This window comes from Typopeltis vanoorti, chromosome 4 (assembly GCF_054136105.1).
Source record: "Typopeltis vanoorti isolate ZY-2024b chromosome 4, IOZ_Tvanoo_1.0, whole genome shotgun sequence".
Taxonomy (NCBI): domain Eukaryota; kingdom Metazoa; phylum Arthropoda; class Arachnida; order Uropygi; family Thelyphonidae; genus Typopeltis; species Typopeltis vanoorti.
In genome coordinates this window covers 28,721,642-28,742,926 of record NC_143552.1, presented here as the reverse complement: position 1 = coordinate 28,742,926, position 21,285 = coordinate 28,721,642, and the positions used below count along the sequence as shown (strand labels likewise).

Sequence of the window (21,285 nt, the reverse complement as noted above, 5' to 3'; positions counted from 1 at the left end):
TTTACTCCTGGTTCTGGAAGTTTAATCTTTAGTTAATTTATCGTTCAAAAGGTTAACTTGTCAAATGACTCATAGAATAGCGCTGTGCAACTGACTGGAAATTGTTAATGATTTTAAAACCTGTTAATATTTACATGAAAGGATCAAACACTAGTTAGTTTCACAAACAAATACTTCTCCAATATGAAAAAATGAACAAGAAAGGAAAAAAGAACATCTCAGCAACATCGCAGAAGAGAAGAAAAATCTGGTCTCACATGTTGTTCATCTACTACAAATTACACTGCCAAATAAGATATATATATATATATATATATATATATAAATAGCCACCTTGCCTTATCTAAGGGAAAATTTCCTTTCATGTTATATTAGGAAATCCACTGCTATCGTTCATTCACACGGTTCCCTCAACAAAAACCAGGGACTCACCTTAAATCATGTGTGGAAGTCATTAATAAGGATCCCATAACATACTTGATTCATCTTTTTTTTTAACAATCACTTAAAAACAATCCTAGAAAACAGATGATGTGTAACATGCATTACTTGTATGTCATTCTTCTTGTTCACTTTTCCATTTTGAAGAAACTACTAGTCCTTTATTTGTGAAAGTAGTTGGTCTTTGATCCTCATATGTAAATGACCAGCAAACTGAATTTACAACATGACAACTGTTAAATTCAGAATTCACTTTATTTACATTCCAATTCTAAACAATCTTTTATATCTGGCATTTTTTGCAGACTGGTTTTCCCAACATCAGGTCTCTTTCACCTCTAAAGATATGACTGCAAGAACATTGGTACCAATACCCTTGCTTAAAATCCATAGCTGTATCAATGTGAAGTTTAGTTATTTTTTTATTGCAGTTTTCAGCTTCTTGGTAGTTCAACATTTCATCTAAATATGCTGTGACTTCTGTCTGCTTCTGAACATGAAAACAATTGAACTTTGTCACCTCTTGTAAAATTCTATCGTAAAGCTTTTGCGAAGCAGGCTGTAAATTTGTTTTACCACCATATTTTGCAGCTATACTGAATAACAGACTAAGCAATTCCAAACGATATATTTCACAAGTAATATCTTCCTGTTGCTGGTAAGTTGCAGAACAAAGATTTGTCTTTAAAAAAAGCACTAGATTTCGAACAGTATCAAATATAAACATGTAGGAAGGACTTCCTTTTAAACAGCTAAGAGAATTAGGATTCATTTCCCATATACCAGAAATAAATATAGCCAATGAATCCATAACTTTTTCCAGCTTTTTTATAATATTATAATTATTTCTTAGAATGCACAGATTATGAAGAGTCTGTTTTGCAACTTTTAAATAATCTAACAAATTAGTATAAAGTAATTTAAGAGGAGTTTTGGAAGATTCCTTATAAATATGACACTCTCTGATGAATTTTTCATATACCAATTGCAGATTATTTGTCTTTCTATATACTAGCTGTTTTACTTTTTCAACTCCATTTATAGAATCCTTTATGCTTTTCTCAAACCTACGATTTCTGTAAATTGGTGCTCTACATTGAGGGCACACTTTAATTCCAATACATATTTTTGAAATGGTCTTAAAATGTTCTTCAATACTTTCTACTTCAAACATATGCCCACAGTCTTCTAACTGTATTAATTGCTTCCTTTTACTTTTTGTAACTCCAAAAAATTCAATTATGGCTTGCAAGTGAAGTGGATCACATATACTACAAACCTCGGGACAGGGCTCTCCACAAAATCCAGCACAGCTGTGTCCACATTTAAGTATTATGCTACATGGCTCATTACAAGGTGCACAACTGCATGGTTCAGAGCACAAGTGAGAACATTTCCTGTGTTTACAGGACCATTCACAAAGTTCAGTGCATGGTGGGCATGGGATATAACATTCTTCCAAGCATTTACCATGTGAGCAATACTTTTTACATTTTTTTAAACACTGAGGACACCCATCTGCACATGGTGATTCACAGATGTGACCACATAGTAAAACTTTTTCACATTTTTGCTTACACTGAACATGCAATCTCCCTTGATGACACGTTATGCAGTTACCAGAACAAAAATGCCCACACTCCAGTTTTGATAAACAAGGCAGAACACATTTTGAGAGAAGAAGTTCAATATCCAATGATTCAAAACACTTTAATTCAACTGTATGACCACAAGGAGCTTCCTTTAAAACAGCTGTTGTACATACAGTTGTACAAGGTTTACCACATGCTTCTGAACATGTATGTCCACAAGGAAGTATTTTATCACATTGTTTAGTACACAGATAATTACTTGGATCAACACTGCATGGCACAGGAATAGTGTGCATACACTGTGGAATAGTTTTAGAAACTAGATAAGCACAAGGTTCACATGGCTGAAAGCATTTGTGGAGACATTGATGACCAAAATTGCACACTACTTTAGTACACTGCTCTAAACACTTTACAAGCTCATGATTTCGATCATATGGATGACATTTTCTATTACACAGATGACCACATTTTTGCAAGAATCTACAATCCTGTGTACAACCTCCTTCAGGCACCTGGCTAAAATCTTCCTTCTTGGCCACATTAGTAAAAAAAGTAGGATGAAGCTGACAAACAAGTTTAAGTGTTGTTCCAATAGCACTCCTTTTATAAAGAATTTTCGAAATTGATTTCCAAAGCTTGCTGTTTTTGGCTAGCAGAGTAATGTTACCGATGCAAAACAAACCTTGTCTAGCACGGGAAAGAGCAACACAAACCCTATTGGAAATGTTCAAAAATCCTATACTATCAACATCATTACTTCTGACTAATGACAGAAGGATGATATCATTTTCTTCCCCCTGAAAACTATCAACAACTGAAACAAAACTGTTATCTTGTAGCTGTGACTCATCTAAATTTTTTTTCAAAAATATATCCTGAGCAGAGTATGTTGTCAGAAAAGTTATCTGAGAACTACTGTAGCCCTGGTGTAACAAATATCTATATAGCTCTACCAAGAATGTGGCTTCATGTTCATTAAAAAAACTGTTGTTTTTTCGAAGTTCAGGATAATCATGATCAATAAAAAATACACTCTTTTCAATGCCTAGGACTTCTGGGTAATTAATTACTGAAGTATGATTTCTAAGAACTGGATATATATGAGGCACTAGCAATTCAGAGATGCATGGCCTCATACGATGTTGAACAATAAGTTTATTACATTCAATGCCATTCAAGACCATTCTTTCAAAAAGTGATACATCTAGGTTAAAGTGATCTGCCAGCTGCTGCACAGTTACACTTGGTCTAAGTTGCTGGTGATCACCAATTAGAATTAAGTGTTCTACACTTTCAGTCAATGATGTTACTGTATGCGCTTCAAGCACCTGTGCTGCTTCTTCAACAATAACGACACGGGGCTTAATACGCCAAAGAAGATCTCGATATTTAGCAGCACCTGTTGTAGTCATACCAACAACAAATGCTTCTCTTAAACATGTGAGATTTTTTTCTTCTATTAGTTCTTTTAGTATTTCATTCTGACTTTGCATTTCTATTTGTTCTTTCTCAATTGATAATAAACGTTCATTTATATATCGAGCCATCCAATAACGATATAGTCGCCAGCGATCTCCAAGGGTGAGGTTCCAGATATCTTTGACTTTTTTAGCATCCTCAGATGACATAATATCCTTAATTTCAAACTGCCGAGCGATGTATTCATTGAGTGTTTTCCAGTTATTTTTGATGTTAGATTTATTTTTCTGATGGTATCTGGATGATGTATTAAATTTTGCTTTGTTTTCTTGTAACAAAGTTTCAATATCAACATTTCCAACAAGCTCATATTTGGAACCAAGTGACTTATCCAAACAAATAGTATATTCATCAATATTTCTCAGTGAAAGTTCATAACTAATATCAATTTCTTCCTCCTCCTCCATATTTCTTCTGAGAATGTGTTTTTCTGGCTCCTGTACAAAAGTATGACACATTCTTGAAATACCTTGACTTTCACAAACAGATATATCTTGAGTCCTACTTAGAACTGGCATATCTGACAAATTAAGCCACTTATGTATGAGATGAGGCGATAAGTTATGATCATGTGATGGTAAGCAATTATGTGTTTGAAGTGAATTAAAATGGTTATCCTCCATATAATTTTGAACAATTTCTTCTGATAATATTTCTCTGGAAGCTATCTCTAAATCCTTCTGCAACGAAATAATACTGTTGACAGATTTCCGTAATTGATAATATGCTGTATTTAGAAGCTGAAAGGTACATTTTGGTAACCTGAATTTAGGTTTGTGTTCACTCAACAAATTTTTTATACAATACGGTTGTAATATAGGATTGTTGCAGCGTCCACCAACTCTAACTACTCTACTAGAAAACTTCAATATACCTTCTAGAAATTGATCCAGAGCATGATTAGTATAACAAACTACAAGAATTGGTGAGTGAAAATGCCTTCCACCAACAGGATTCCACTTTGTCCAGTTATATAATAAGGCTTGAACAATCCTTAAGCCAATGTAAGTTTTACCAGTTCCAGGAGGGCCCTGGATAATTACAAATTCTTTTGTTAAAGCTGCTTTAATTGCTTGCAACTGAAAAGTATCCATATTCATGTTGTTTTCATCAGGCCACTTTGTGTGGTCAAGCAAACAGATGTTCTTTCCACATTTTAAGTCTTCAGAGAAGATGTATATGGATTTCAAATCTTCATCCTTAATAAAGGCTTCATTGCTTGCTGCAGCTTCCTGCAGAGGTAACATCAAAGGACGCAAGTCATATGTTGTGTTACTTGTCAAATATCTTGGAGGTTTCACAGGCATTTTAAAATCAATAATGTAATCCTTGAAAGGTAATGTATCTTCATTAAACTTTTGCAATGCTTCCAATGTATGCTTATATGCTTCAAAATATGCTGCACTTTCCATCATTATAAACCGAAGTCGAGAATCAATTCTAAGTACCTCTTCCACATGAGCAAATTTCAATGTTACTATTCCCTTTTTTATTTGATGTAATTCTCTGTCAGCTACTGAAGCAAAGTACATTGTTTTAAAGTTGTTAGAGGATAAGCACACTAAAGAGCCTGGAAGAAGTCTTTTGCTATTTTCCCATTTAATACCTAGAAGTGGCTGTACATCAAATGAAACAAAATGAACAAGTCCTCCTAGTGTATAATCTGGACAGAGAATATGTACATCTGAATACAAGTAGAGATCCCCACATACAGTTCTTGAAGAATTATGCTGATTGGAATTCAAATATTTTATAATGCCTTCTGTAAGTGGATGAGTAAGATCCTCACGTAACAAAAAAAACTGTGTGCTTAAATAATGATTAATATCATCATATTTATTATTAATGATATTTGGCTGCAGTTCAGGCATTTCATGGTTCCTTCGAATATCATCATAGCTGGGAAGAACAGATACAGTTCTGAAGTCTGCTAATTTAATGTGATCACCATTTAAAACATTTTCTAATTTTTGAAGTTTCATAAGTAGGTCACCATTTTCTGTTTTCTTAATAGCAGACGTTAAATGTGGTAATAATTTAGTTAACTTCTCATTTGTAAGATTTTCAAGAAGTTCCTGACATCTCAGAAAATAATGCAACATATTTGAAAGCAATGTAGTATAAAAATCAGCCTGAACTTTGCTAGAATGAGCAATTTCATGAAGAAACTGCTTTACAGAAGATAAAAATCTAGGAACAGTGAAAGTTGCTTTTATAAGACAGGAAACATTTTTAAGTCTATCTGACTGGCACGCTTTATCTAAAATGATAAAAATGAAAACCAATTCATTTCTAGATAACTCATTTTTATTAAGCAATTCTCTGAAGCGATTTTCTGAATTTCTTATAGTGAAAAGTATTCTAGAAGAGTTATTGTTGATAGACAGTCTTTCAAGTTCAGGTAATTCAAATGGAACTACTTCATTCACTTCTGCAACTTTATGAAGAGGTAATTCTGCACTATTACGACTATAATCAGAATAATCCTTGGATTTATAACTATTTAATTCTCTATGAGAAGTCTGTATTCTTGATGGTAGATGCCAACTGTTATTACCTTTCTTTCTTTCATTTTCTTTACTGGGATACTTTTCACCATTTTTGCTATTATCAAAACATGCCTTTCTAGTCTGGTATTCATCTGTCTTAAATTGCTGCATCGCATCTAGTGCTGAATACAAATGATGGTCCCTAAAAAAGAAAGTAAACAGACATTCTAATTGACAGAAATCAAAATAATTTGAAAAAATTTGAAGTAAGTGTTTGCATTTTGGATTTGTTTTCATCAAAAACTAACTCCTATTTTGATTTCTATTAACTGAAATATCTGTTTACTTGCTCTTTTTAAGGAGCATCGTTTTTGACGAAAAGCTTCAATGTAAAGGTTCAGAATTTTTTTTTACCTTAAGAGAACAGCATGCAAACAATTATTTCAAATTATTATCATCATAGGTAATCCAGTCTAAGTGAACCTCTTAGGATATTACAGGTGGCACAAAACCTATCATACCATATCTTAATAGTACAGTGGTATCTCGCTAATCCAAACCTCTTTAGTCCGAACCCTCCAGTAATCTGAACTGTGGTTTGAAAGAAAAAAAAAGTTTTATTTATTACGTATTATTATTTTGTGTACTATTATTTTTATTTAATAATTATTATTTTAACTATTATTATTTATTTTATTATTATTACAATACATTATAACTATAGTGATACACAAAAAGAGGAAATTCAAAACGTGCATAATATGGTTAAAAATATAAATCTAGATGTTGAAATTTCATAAAAAAAGATGTTGCGGGATGGATTACAGGTAGAACCGAAAGTGAATTTGAAATCAAATCAGATGTTGAAATTATAAATATGACGCTACAGAATGAATTAGAAGACAATGATGATGATAAAGAACTCGAAGAAAAAAAGTAAAACATGAAGATGCAGTTGATAGTTTTAATATGTATATAGAATAGCCTAAGCAAAATGATACAAAATTCCACAAAATGTTATTGCTAATGCACCTCCGAGAAGAAGCATTCAAAAAAAGTTTAGCTTCCAAGAAGCAAAAGAAAATCAGTGACTTTTTTACAAAGAAATAAAACAAATTTTTGTGTCATTTTGTGAAACGTTTTTCATGTTGTGTACAAGAAAGTGATATTTTTAAAGCAAATTATGTTATGTACTGAATCATGCAATTTTATTAAATCAGAATCCCCAACAACATAGGTATGTACAAACTAAATTTTTTACTAAAATAAATTTGTGTACTGTATTATATTTTGAAGTTTTACATTACAGTACAGGAGCTTTTTTCTATTAGTTACTTCATTTATTTACAGAATTAAATTGATGTACCATTAGAATCTGATTATTTTTGTCTTACACGCTAGTTATTGTCTCTTAGAGGAAAATTCGCTAATCTGAACTTTTCGCTAATCCGAACGAGCACGGTTTTTATTGGTTCGGATTAGCGAGATACCACTGTACTTAAAATGATTCACTGTCTGCAAATTTCTCACTCTCTCAGGCAATGCATTCCATGCACCCACTACTCTCCATAGAGCCTCTGTAGCTCAGTCGGTATAGACGAAGCCCTTTGGTCAGAAAGACATGGGTTCGATTCCCATCCATGATGTGAGGAATAGAACTCAGTGAACTACTCTTTATCTAGTCTCTTTCAACTCAAGGTCAATTAGCCGGTCTCATATGGAGGTTTTTTTTTTCCCACCCAGAAACTCAGGTTTTTCATCCTTCAGAACAGGCAAACTGGCCCGTGAACACAAGTCAAAAATACGTACTTGATCCTCACAGCCAATAATACAAGACCAAGATATCATATTTGTTATCTACCTTTGTGAGCCTCCATAGTTCAGTCAGTATAGATGAAGCCCTTTGGTCGAAAAGACCTGGGTTTGATTCTAGTCTATGATGTGAGGAACCTTTATCCGGTTTTATACAGAGGTAGAGGGTTTTTCTCCTGGAAACTCAGGTTTTTCATCCCTCAGAACAGGCAAACCAGCCCCATGAACACACACATAAATCTACAATAAAAAATACATACTTAGAAGTCCCTCATTGAAGGGCACAACCTCAACCAATCCTAAGGGATGGATGAGGAAAATTTGGGGGAATCCAACATGACAACAAACATCTACCTTTGTAGCTTTTTATCCAATGAAAATCTACATTATCAAGATTGTGCACAGTAATCCAGATATGTGCTCATCAAGGCCCTATACAATTAAATAGAGATAAGGATGTGAATACCACATCCTTATCTCTATTAGTCACTGTCCTCACCAATGTGGAAACTTGCTAGGTTGTCTTTATAATGTGTAATGTCTTCAAACTGACATGTTATGAGGACAATCCAAATTGACTTCCTGCTGATTTTCATCACAAAATCCCTTGTGCTTCTCTCTCTCTCACATCAATATTATATAATAGGCAGCATGAATATCTGATCTCAAAGTTTAAACCTTATCATTACCACACTATATTGCTGTTCTCCTTCATCTGCCTACATTTCCATCCTATTCAAACAGAATAGGCTTATAAAATAATAGTGAGGACTAATTAGTCCTTACTCCATAAAATTCTTGTAATTAGTTTTCAGTTCGCAAAATTACTATCACAGGTCCTTGCCATGTGTACTGAAGAATGACAGATAATTAGAAAATAAAGAAAAGTATGATTTTTTTAAGACAAATTTAATGTCTGGTAGGTATTAGTAAATTGCATGAGGGAAAGCATCCTGGAAACACTAGTGGGGGGGGTCTGTTTTTTTTAGGGCCATTATTGATTAGTTTATATGTTAAAGATAATGGAAGAAGCTTAAATTATTATTATTGCACAGGCACCTCCATTCATTTAGTCCAAAGACTCATTGGAGGGGATGCCTAACTATTTACACCAATATCTATCATATCTCCTTGAACTCATTCATAGACAAAGCTCACAATTGGCTCTGGTAACCCATTCCATTCATTCACCACTCTCCAAGCAAAAAATCTAGTCATCACATTCTTATTAACCACACTCTTACTAAATTTCCAGGGATGATAGTTTGTGTTATCCCCTCTAGCCAAATACTTTATGTTTTTCTATGATCTGTCTAAGGCAAGGATGTTTACTTTCTCCTCACTTGTTTAGTATATATGCAGAGGACATCATGCGTGAAGCATTGGATGAGCTCAAGACAGGAATTACGATAGGAGGTAGATTGATCAGTAATCTGAGGTACGCTGATGATACAGTACTCCTTTGTAATGACATGGAAGAACTAGGACTAATTCTTGACAAAGTTAACAAGATCAGTAATAACAGAGGACTTCAACTCAATTCTATCAAGACAAAGACCATGGTTCTCAAAGGAAAAACAAAGAAGCTCTTGAGAAACAAATGTATCTTAATGAAGAAAGAATTGAGGAAGTCAGCAAGTCTGAGTACCTGGGATCCATTATTAATGTGAAGAATTGCTGTCCAGAAGATGTCAGAAAAAGGTTAGGAATGGCTAAAACAACAGTCAGAGACCTGTCTAAAATCTGGAAGGATGGATCTATCTCCATGGGAACAAAGTTGAGGATTTTGGATGCAGTTGTTTTTCCAACAGCAACTTATAGATGCGAGACTTGGAACCTAAAGAAGTCAGATAAGAAACGGATATCTGCTTTTGAGATGTGGTGTTACAGAAGGCTGTTGAGGATATCATACACTGAAAGGTGTACAAATGAATGGGTGTTAGAAAAGATTAGTAGAACTTTAAGGCTCCTTAAGGATACTGACAGAAGAAAATTAAAATATTTTGGACACATAGAAAGGATGGAAGGAGGAGGACTTCTCAGAACAGTAATAGAAGATAAAGTTCCTGGAAAAAGAGGCAGGGGTAGACCATCAATGAGATGGATGGATGGTGTGTGTGTGGAGTGACTGATCTTCAGAGAGTTGAGGCTGCCAGAAGGGCAAACAACAGGACTACATGGCGAGGCCTAGTGTGGAACATCATCGAGCATCGGAGTGACCATACGACATCTGTAGATGCCCAGTGAACACAGACAGACAGACAGCCAAATACAGAAATATTTCCTCTGTAAAAATCCTATAAAATCCTCAATCAACATTTGCAACCACAATCTATCATAATAGGGAGCATTCCACAGACCACGTACCATTTTTGGTCACTTGCGTCAAAAATCTTGCATCTCCACCACATTCCCAAGAAACCCAGGCGACCAGACTTGAGCATAGTAATCTGGATGTGGATGTATCAAGGCCTTATAAAATGGAATGATAACTTTTTTTATTGCTCCTTATTAGTGTATTTTTCAATAACCAAGTAATTCTATGAGCCACTTTGGCAATCTTAGCAATATGCTCTCTGAACTTCATCTTTCTATATACCACCACCACTACTAAATCGTAGCTTCATTAATTTAGTGACCGAGTATAGTTTCATCTATGTGGTACATAGATCTTAATCCCACAAAGCATAACTTTACACTTTTGTACATTACTGACATCCATTATTGGTCATAGTCTCAGCCTATTTAAATCATCCTGCAAGCTCTCTACATTGCCATGATTATCTATAACCCTACCCAATTTCACATTATCAGCAAACTGAACATTTCCATTCATATCGTTTGCTTTATCATTTATGTACAAATTAAACAGCAGTGGTCCAAGCACAGATAATTTGAAATCCGCTATCTTCTGGATTCTGCGCCTCCATATACTACTTTTTTTGGTATCTGTCTATTCTATCAGCCACCTTCATATCCATATTACTAGTTTCATATCCATCCCCATTTGATCCAATCTGCATAACAGAGATCCATGTGGTATTCTGCCAAATGCTTTGCAAAATCCAGCAGAATCATCAAGTAGTCATTCCCTTTATACAACTCAGATGTCACTCTATTATAAAAAAAAAGTTAGTAAATCACTAAGGCATGAATGATCTCTTCACAAAGCCATGATATTGCTTATAGAGTATCATAATCTTATCCACTTATTCCTGAATTCTCTCTTTGACCAACTTTTCCAATACTTTTATCACACCTGAGATACTGACTGGTCTATAATTTGCTACCAGTCTTGGAGCCTCCTTTATGAAATGGAATTATTTCACTTTCTCTTGAGACTTTACCAGAGCTGAGATATACATTAAACAGCCTAACTAAAGCAGAGGAAATGCAGTTCCATTGCACATTATCGTAATATGTGAACTGATATCTCATCTAATTCCACAGCCATATTTGCACTGATATTCTGAAACATTCTAAGTACTTCTAATACATCACTCTCTATTCTCGCATCAGTTTTTGTCACATCTATCGCAGCAATATCCTCACTTGAATGATAGGCCCTTGCAATGTGGTCACTCAGTAACTCATCTATTTCATTTGTTTCTGTTACCTCACTTTATAGAAGGATTATTTAATTAGTACATTAGTACTAATTAAATAATCCTTCTATAAAAATTCTTCTTATCATTCATTCTTCTTTCCATCAATTCTTCTTACCATTCATTTGGTAAGAAGAATGGTCATTCTTCTTACCAAATAGTGAAAGAACTCCTTGGGATTTCCTTTGGCCTGCTTGGCTAACTTTTTCTTATAATCTCATTTTACTTTCCTTACCATGCTAGTCACCTTTCTTGCCTGAGTCTTGTACTGCTCGTAAGCTTTCTGATCACCTTTCTCCTTATAAATCCTTCACAAACTTTTTTTTTTTTTTTTTTTGCAGTTCCTGCTTAATGATACTACCCATCAATCTACTTCCTACCTCATTTATCCTCATGATCTTGAGTATGCAGTATGATACTGCTTCCTTTAGATACCTGCTGATCATTTCTCATGCACTGTTGAAAGTTTTTTCACTCAGTTATACTATAATACTATAAATTAAAGATGCCAAGAAATTATATTCTTGGTTTCATCCAAGTTACTTCTGCATCACTTCAACCTTGGTATCATTTCTGGGTCTGGCTCCCACTGATGAGACCTCAATAAACATCAAAACTAGTCTGGGTAGTCACCCTTCCCATGATGCATAGCATTATACATGTCCTAAGAACATGTGCATTGCATTGTGGGATATTATGGCAAATGATGTGAAGTCATCAGCCTCTATATACAAGTAGCTCAGTCATGAAGTGACTTCTTGCACAAACTTGGTTTGCTTACACTTGGATAAAGGATAAAACGAAGAATATAATATCTTGGCATCTTTAATTTACCTCTTGCAGATTTCTTATACTATGGAACTGCTTCAAGCTGCCCACTAAGTCTTTCATAATCACCTACCTTGTAGTTATATATAACTGAACCTCTTAACTGAAAATTCCACATTTTACAACTTCCCCAGCTGGTTATGGACAGATCTGATCCTAAGAACAGATCCAAAACTGTCTTTCCCAGAGTCTCCTCTGTCACATGTTGCTTCAAGTAATTATCTCTTAGTAGATGTATAAATTCCATTTCCTTCCTGCTATGTGATCTTTCTTCCTTCCAATCTATGTCTCTATAGTTGAAGTCCCCCATCATATTTACTCACTGTGCTAATTTTCTGATGCATGTCCTCCACATCACCCCACATCCCTTGCACACTCTAGCCCACAGCAGCAACCAACAGTATATTTTGTCCTAATGGTTATTATCCGCCAGACTTCTCAAATCACCTGTCATCCACATGCCTGTCCCATGTGGATAGGCATCTGCTATCATCAGCAGTATCCCATCTCTTCTATCCTTTCTGAAAATAAATACTACACCCCTCACATTCTATCCCTGAAGCTACATCATCTGATGTCAGCCAAGTCTCGCTAATGCCTATAACTTTTGGCAAGGTTGCACTAATACTCACTCATCTGATGGGTGTCTGTGCATGCATGCACACACCCACACATCTGCATACTCAGTGAACTACTCTCTCTAAACACTTAATGAATTCATTTAAGTACAGTCCATCAGCATTATATAAGTCCTTCCATCTGTCATAAGTCTACAAACTCTACATCACTCCTGCAGAACCTGTGCATTGATTCATTTGCAATCATGGCTCTCTTCCTCAATTCACCTCCATAGCATGGCAGCAGGCGACCTTCAATCTTCATTCCCTCATTCTTCTTTTCCACTTCTTCCAATAACTCTTCCATAGAATCATAGAAATTTTATGATTCTTATCATAGAATCATAAAAAAAATTTCTCCTTGCACTCTTTCATTTATTCATACATTCTTGTTTCTCACCTCTCACTTTGCCTCTTATCTCTCAGCTCTACCAATCTCTTGAAGTTAAATTGAGGTATGGAATTGTTTGTATATGATAGATGGTGTGAGACAGAATCCAACAATGAAATATATAGTTGGTTGCTGCTGGTGTGTGTGTGGGGGGGGGGGGCGCTATAAGGGAGCATGCAGATGGTAAATTTTGGCAAATTAGTACAAAACGAGTGCAGGATGAGTAATCAATATGAGGAACTTCAACTATGGAAATATAGATTGAAAGGAAGGAAACAGAATTTATACAGCTGCTAACAAATAATTACTTAAGACAATGTGTAATGGTGGGGTGGTTCGAAGTTTGAGCGTTCTGGATCTGGTCATAGCACTAGAGAACTTAGTGGTAGCCAATGGAGCCACACTGCCTTTGCTTGGGAAAAGTGATCATGTGGTCTTGACCTGGAAGATTATCAGACATGCAGAATCTTCTGTTAAGAAGGGGGTGCATTTGTAATTATAAAACAAGAGATTATGACAAAGTGGTAGTCAGTTTATAGTAGTGCTATAGCTTGAAAATTTAGAACAGAGTTCCAAATGGAACTCTGTTCTAAATCTCATAATTTGAAACAAACAGGTATACATATGAATCTGGCAATTTGGATTATAATGTGGATGATGGAGAGATATCAAAGAGTGGTTTGTGGAGATGAGTCCACGAGAAGCCAGGTGATAAGTGATGTACTGCAGGGCATAGTACTTGTTCCTGATTAATTTGTACAACAATGGTAAAGGAAATGATTTAAGTGGACATGTTCAACTGTTTGCTGATGATGTACAACCTCTATGACAATAATATTGCTATTGGATCGCAGGGATATTACCATTTGCAGATGATGACTCTTGGAAGGATTTGAATAGACCGGAAAGGTGGAAAAATGAATGCTGTTATAAGTTTAACTCAGCTAAATGTAAAATTTTGAAATTTCAGATCTTCAGTAATAATAATAACACAAAAATAATAAAGATGTAGAGATCCTGCAGGATGATTTGCAACGTTAAATGGTTGCCTGTTTTAATGGGGCCAAGAACTTTGGTATTAACAGATCATAAGCTGTGTACTGAACTGAACTGCAGGAAGTTGAAAAACACACTGATGGGCAGGTACAGCAAGGTTATTATTTTCCTTTATGAGGCAAGATCCAGATCACTGCATGCAGATCTGATCACCTGGTTTCCAAGGTGGATGAAGTGGTGGAGATGATCCAGAAGTAACTGGTGAAGATTTTGTCAGGTTTATGAAATGCTCCCTATGAGAAGAGATTGAAGGGCTGAGTTTCAAAAACTAGCTGAGAGGCAAAAAAGAAGGAATATGAAATATGAAAAAAAAAAGAGGGAAACGAGAAGAGGTATGATAATTATTGTGTGAACAATGGCTAGAGTGGATCTCCTGCAATTAGTATTGCCAAATGAAAATTACTAAAAACAGCTAAATCTTAAAGAGCTAAAAAGGAGTTAAAAATAAAAATTTGAAGCTAAAATTTTAAAAGTAGTAGCTGATACTTTTAAGTTATTTACTTTATTCAAGTTAAAGTGATAGTTGCATATAAGTGGCTAAATATATCTTCCATGTGGTCTTCTGCTTAATTCACCCATGTTTTCACTTAGATTTTCAGCTTTATTATTACCAATATTACTCAGTGTAGATGCTGGTAAATGATAGTCTGTACAGCACTTCTTGTTACGCCTGAGGCCATACTTGACTGACAAAATAGCTGTCAGCATTGGCAATTCCATCTTGTTTCTTAATTTAGTTTTAACTACATTCATAGAACTAAAAATTCATTCAATTTCTGCATTAAAATTTGGCAGTATTAATAAATTTATTGCACACTGAGCAATTTCTTCAAATGGATTCATTCCAGATGCATCTTTATATTCTCGTACTTCAGTCCAGAATAACTCAATGTTTTCTATATTTGTCCATTTATTTAAGTGGATGGTATTGTACTGGTATTCAGCAGCAGCAGCAATATCTTTTTCTGTTTTTCAGCATTATTTTTAAAATTGGAGTAACAGAAAAAGAAGCCATCATTCTTAAAATATTCAAGTTTTCAGACAACCTTTGCTTAAGCTGTTTGAAGAGAGCAAGAAGAAATTGTCCTTGCTCTACTTCTAAGATTTCACTCATCATTTTGCGTTATTTTCTTTTGTATCATCAACTCTGAAATTTTTCTTTCAAATCTGTAACCAAGATTTGGATTGGGATCCAAATAGTCATCAATCTCTGACTCTAGAGGGTCGACTGTAGATGATGGTAGCACTAACATAATAGCAATAGAGCGAATCAAACGAGAAAGATCTTCAAATAATCTCATCTTATCCGCACTGTTAGATTCAAAAATTTTGTTAACTTGCTGAACTTGAACCAGAACAGGATGCAAAAATAAAAAGATACAGCAGATTCCTTTCATCTTTGTACATCTACCACAAAATTTGAACTTTGTAACATTTCTCAGTCACACTCACAACTTCGAAGTGAGTGTTTCATTTCAACCACTGGCTGAGAATTCTGTCTACTGCAGGTTCAATGGAGAGCTACCTTGTTGCATAATTGCTTACAATTTTCAGAGGAGCATCATTTTCGTTGAAACGTCATTATTGACACCAACCATAACACTGGCATTGTCTGTACCAATTGCAATGAGATTTTTAATGTCCAGTTTCCTGGCCAAGAGCTCTTTTTTCAGTGCAGCCACAATATACCACTAGCATCACACTTTTCTAGAACCACCATGCTCAGAAATGTATGCATAATTTTGTTGAATTTCTTGCTATAATAAATGATGGCCATTCCTAAAATCTTATTCACTGTGATATCATTCGATTCGTCTATTAGCAAGCTAAAATTTTCATCTCCAATGTCCGCAATTAGATCTTCTTCAAAATGCTCACTTAGAATATTCTTTACAATTGCAGAGCACTTAGTTCGGTGCATTTTTACCTTTGGCATAATTTGACTGTCTGGGATGATATTTTTGCAAAGATCTACAAGATGATTGAACTGTTGAATGATGAGTGACAACAAAGAAATAATGCTGACCTACCTTCAAAGTTCGAGGTCTCATCAGGCTTTTTCACAAGCATATTTGTAATAGGAACAGCCTTATATGGAACTGCAGCAAGATGTTTCTTAGTTTCGCTATGCTTTACAAGCTGACAATATTTAGCAGCTATATTACATCTGAAAAACTTACAGTGGCCTTTTGTAGCATCACCAGGAACTTCACACAACCATTTACTAAACATTCCCATTTGCAACCACTCCCTCCTAAATTTTTGCTTGTAAGCTTTATTTTTCTCTTTGCTCATTTTTGAAGAAGTATTTTTTTTAATTAAGGCTCATTTTTGAAGAGTATACAACTCTTTACTGCAACGAATTACGAGCACTCTTTGAAAACTTTCCACTCGTTATCGTAACTACCAACCAGAACACTGTGCAAAGATTAACTTGTAGTGGTGCTATCAACTTTAAGGCAACAAAAAAGGCAGATTGTTGGGCCACATGACCGACTGACGTCACCATAAACATGTATGATGCTTGCACCAAACATACAATACAATTCCTTATCAAATGCAAACATTTGGAAAACTTTTAAAATAATTTCTTTAACAGTAAGTTATAAAAACAAATAAAAAGAGCTGAAACTAGTTCTGAAGGAGCTAGATTAAAATTTTTGGAGCTAGGGAAGGAAAAAAAGAGCCAGATCTAGCTTCAAAAGAGCTAAATTGGCAACACTGCCTGCAATGTGTCCTTGATTACATAATATGCCATAGAAATAATAATTTACATGATGGAAAAATTTAAGTTGTTAAAGGAGTTTTTCGATCCTACACTGAAGAATTCTTTTTCAACACATGACAAGAAGGAAGAGAAAAAGGTATCAACCCCTTGCCCACCCCATCTGAAAATTGTATAAAAATCCATCCATTTACCAGTCTTGGAGGGTTGTGAATGGGTGGAAGGATTACAGTACTTGTCTGTGGAACTTCAATTGTAACCCTATGTCTCTCTCTCCTTCTGATATAGCTCTCCCATGCACAATTCCTGGATATCTGTTACACAGTTGATTTCCAGTCCAATGCACTAATGCAGTATCTAAACATGCATTGCAACTTAAATATCCACTTGTAATGTGGCACCGTGCCAAATGCTTTAGCAAAATCCAGAAAAATTGAAGTGTGTGTGTGCATGTTTGCATACACACACAGTGTGCTCATTAAGTAATGAGATTTTTTTATAGGACAACCCTTTGAATAAAAGTAACAAATGTGTTTATAGTTTTGACCAATAGAGTGTGTGTTGTATTTGCAAGTACAACTTTTGAGTTGGGTGATGCAACAGTTTTCGTGTCACAATAGTTGAAGTACGAGTGTGTGAGTAAAGTGTGTCAGAAGTTTAATCATTGAGCAAAAAGCAGTGATAAAATATTATTACCATCCCAAGACCCCATGGAATCAAAGACTCATCTAGGAAATCCTTTTGTCATACACACACACACACACACACCTCATCATACCATGCCTTAAACACACTCAAATTCTCTGGGGACACCAACTTATCAGGCAAGGTAATCCAATCATTCACAACTCTGCATGCAAAAAACCTGCTTCTTACTTCCCTGCATACATCCTCCTTATACAGCTTCCAGGAATGACCTCTGGTTCTTCCCTGATTTCCCACCATATTCTGTAAAACCTCTCCAACATTGATTCTATAACAACCCCTGACTAACTTGTAGGTCTCTATGTCACTCATCCTATCCACTAGACTCTGAATTGCATCTTCTCAACCTTTCCTCATATTCAACATTCCAGAGATCAGAAACTACCTTAATTAGTCCTCTCTGGACCCTTTCCAACATATCCTCGTCCTTTTGAAAACCAGGTGACCACATCTGTGCGCAATAGTCCGTGCGGCCTAATCAGATCCTTATACAATGGAACAAGAATCTCCTTACTTCTACAAGTCAATATATCCCCACCAAGCATAAATTCTACATCCATGTTTGTTTCCCAAATTTTAAAACCTAACATTTTGTAACATTGAACTGGCATCCCCATTCTTGTGCCCATTCACTCCAATCTATTCAAGTCTTCATTGCAATTCAACATCTTCTCTACTCTTCATAGTCCATCCCAACTTTGCATTATCTGCAAACAACTGAATATCCCCATCCAAATCTTTGCCATTATCATTAGCATGGAGGTTAAAAAGCTTCTTCTTAACATAGATTTTAGGCCAGGTGGCCTGTTCTGGTCTCATGCCACCTCTTTCTTGGTCTACTGATTCTTCTTTTCCCACTTATTATTCTTATTATTTGACATCTCCAGGGAGTCCAAGGACCCGTTGAGGGAGGACACCTGTTCTACAACTCCGTCTCCACCATTCAATCACCAACTGACTGCAACTACACCAACACCATCTACCTAAGACCGACACTGGTATTTCCACAGACAATCACAAACATCCATGCCCACGGAGGGATTCGAACCCGCAGCCTTTTGGCTGGAGAGCAGATATGCTATCCACTTAGCCAACCAGGCTGGCATTATTTTGTATCTGTATAATATTTTCGGAAGTCTGATGTTGTCCATTCGATATAAATGTTCTATTCGTCTTATGTAGTAATTAACTAGTTTTATACTCAAGGATTATAAAATTTCTTCATTGTTATGGCCCCACTTGGTACATCCAGCTGCTTTTCTGAGAAGTTTCATTTCTGCTGTTTGAATTCGTCTTTCCTTTTTATGGTCCATGTTTTGCTTCTGTATAGTAGAGTTGGTTTTGACAAGACATTATATAGTCTGATTCTAGTGTGTTTTTGTACTAGGGCTGGCTTAAATATATTAGTGTCTATGTCTTTTTCTTCTTCATATGATAAATCACATCCAAGTATTTGAAAGTATTTACTAGTTCTAATATTTTATTATCTATTACTATTTTACTTCTTATTGGGTTTTCTCCTTTGAATGCCAATACTTTTGTTTTTTCTTTAAATATTGTAATATTTATTGTTTTGTGATATAATTTAATGATTTTAATGATCTTTGTAAATCATCTTCTGATGTAGCTAATACTATTTGATCATCTGAAAATAGTAATGTATCTATCTTCATTTGTGGGGTTATTTGTATACCAAATGGGTTATACTGTTCCCAGATTATTATAATTTTATTTATATATATATATATATATATATATATATATATATATTTAAAATATTTAAAAGCAGAAGTGAGAAGGTACATCCTTGTAGTACTCCTCTTGATATATCTCTCCATTCTGAGATGTGTTCTAATTTAACTGCTATTTTATTTCCTGTATATATTTCTTGAATGGAATGTAAAGGTTGGTTTGGTATATTTAATTCGGATAATATTTTAAACAATTTTTGTCTACTAATTTCGTCAAAGGCTTTTTCATAATCAATGAAGGCCATGTGTGTTTCTTTTTGAAATTCTCTTCTCCTGTCTATTAATAATTTTGGGGTAAAAATTGAATCTATGCAGGATTGGCCTTTTCGGAAACCGTTCTGTTTCTGAAAAGGCCTCTACAATACTGCTTAGCTTCTCTTTTAATATTCCTGCATATATTTTATATCCTGTATTTAGCAGACTGATTCCCCTATAATCATTGCAATCGTCTTTATTTCCTTTTTTTTTTTTTTTTTATAGATTGGGATAACCAGTGCTTTTTTCCAAGGGTTAGGAGCTTTACCAGACATCCAAATCATATTAAAAAATTTCAGACGTCTTTCATTAAATTGTTCACTTGCATTTTTTTAATAGTTCTATATGTATAGTAGGTGTCCTCACATGATGAGTCTTCGGACTCCTTGGAGGTGTCACGAATAATAATAATAATATTGACTTCTCCTGGTGTTTTCCTATTTTTCATCTTCTTTATTGTATTTTTCAGTTCTAACATTATGATATTTTCTATTAGGTCATTCTTTGTTTTATAAAATTTTATTTCATTGTTCTCATCTGTCCAGACATTTTGGAAATATATCACCCATTTTTAAATATTTTGTTTGTAGGTTTTGGGTTGTGGCTTAAATATATCCTTTTCTAGTTCTGTTACAAAATTGTTCCATCTCTCTCTAAGTTTTTTCCTTAGTTTTTGTTTTGCAATTGCACTGTTTCTTTTATATCCTATTTCTGCTTCGATTATTTTGGAATTTAGCCATTTCTGGTAACTGTCCTTTTTTTTGTTATTATTATATTTTATATTTCTTTGTTCCAGTCTCGTAGTCCTCTTTTTCTAACCCATTTGTGCTTTATTCCTAAGCTTTCTGTTGCTGCTTTTGTGAGAGTTTGTTTCAAATTTTCTCATTCCTCTTCTATGTCATTTGATTCATATGTGTGGATTCTGTCTTTAAGTTTGTGCATTTTTGATATTCTTGTCTAACATGGGGATCCTGTAATGAAGAAATTTTCTAACTTGGTTGTTAAGAATTTTCAATTTTATGTATTTTTAGCCACTTTGGTTTAAATCAAATTTTTGCTGATACCATATAATGATCGGAGTTTAATTCAAAGCCTTGATATGATTTTACATCTAAAATTAACTCCGTTAATTTAAAATTTGTGATAACATAGTCAATAACTGATTTGCATCCTCTGGCTGACCAAGTATATTTATGTATTTCCTTGTGTTTAAACACTGAATTCATTATTCTACATATTACTATAAATGACAAAATCGTGCAATCTGTGACCATTTACCTATATTTGTTTTTGTTTTGTATTTTTTGATGGAAGTTTTTTCACTTGGCTATGCTACGAATTATATATTTGGTTTAATCCTTTATCCAAGTGTAAGCAAACAAAATTTGTGCCTGAAGTATTTTCAGGATGGGGCAACTCGTGGTAAAGGTGGGATAAGTTCTGATCACTTGCATTAGTATCCCATAATGCAAAGCACATCTTGCAGAAATGTATATGTTATGCATTAATTGAAGGGTCACTACCCAGACCGGTTTC

The 21,285-nt window shown here is 34.7% G+C and overlaps 1 protein-coding gene across 1 annotated transcript in view; it reads right to left on the bottom strand.

Annotated features, from left to right (window-relative positions):
• Positions 1 to 683: 683 nt before the first annotated feature.
• Positions 684 to 21,285, bottom strand: part of LOC150107186 (NFX1-type zinc finger-containing protein 1-like) — a 138,435-nt gene continuing 117,833 nt past the window's right edge. Inside the window, exon 4 of the mRNA XM_090391727.1 lies at positions 684 to 6,206. Coding sequence (XP_090247853.1) covers positions 725 to 6,206 — 5,482 coding nt within the window. The 3' untranslated portion in view covers positions 684 to 724. The remainder of the gene's footprint in view (positions 6,207 to 21,285) is intronic.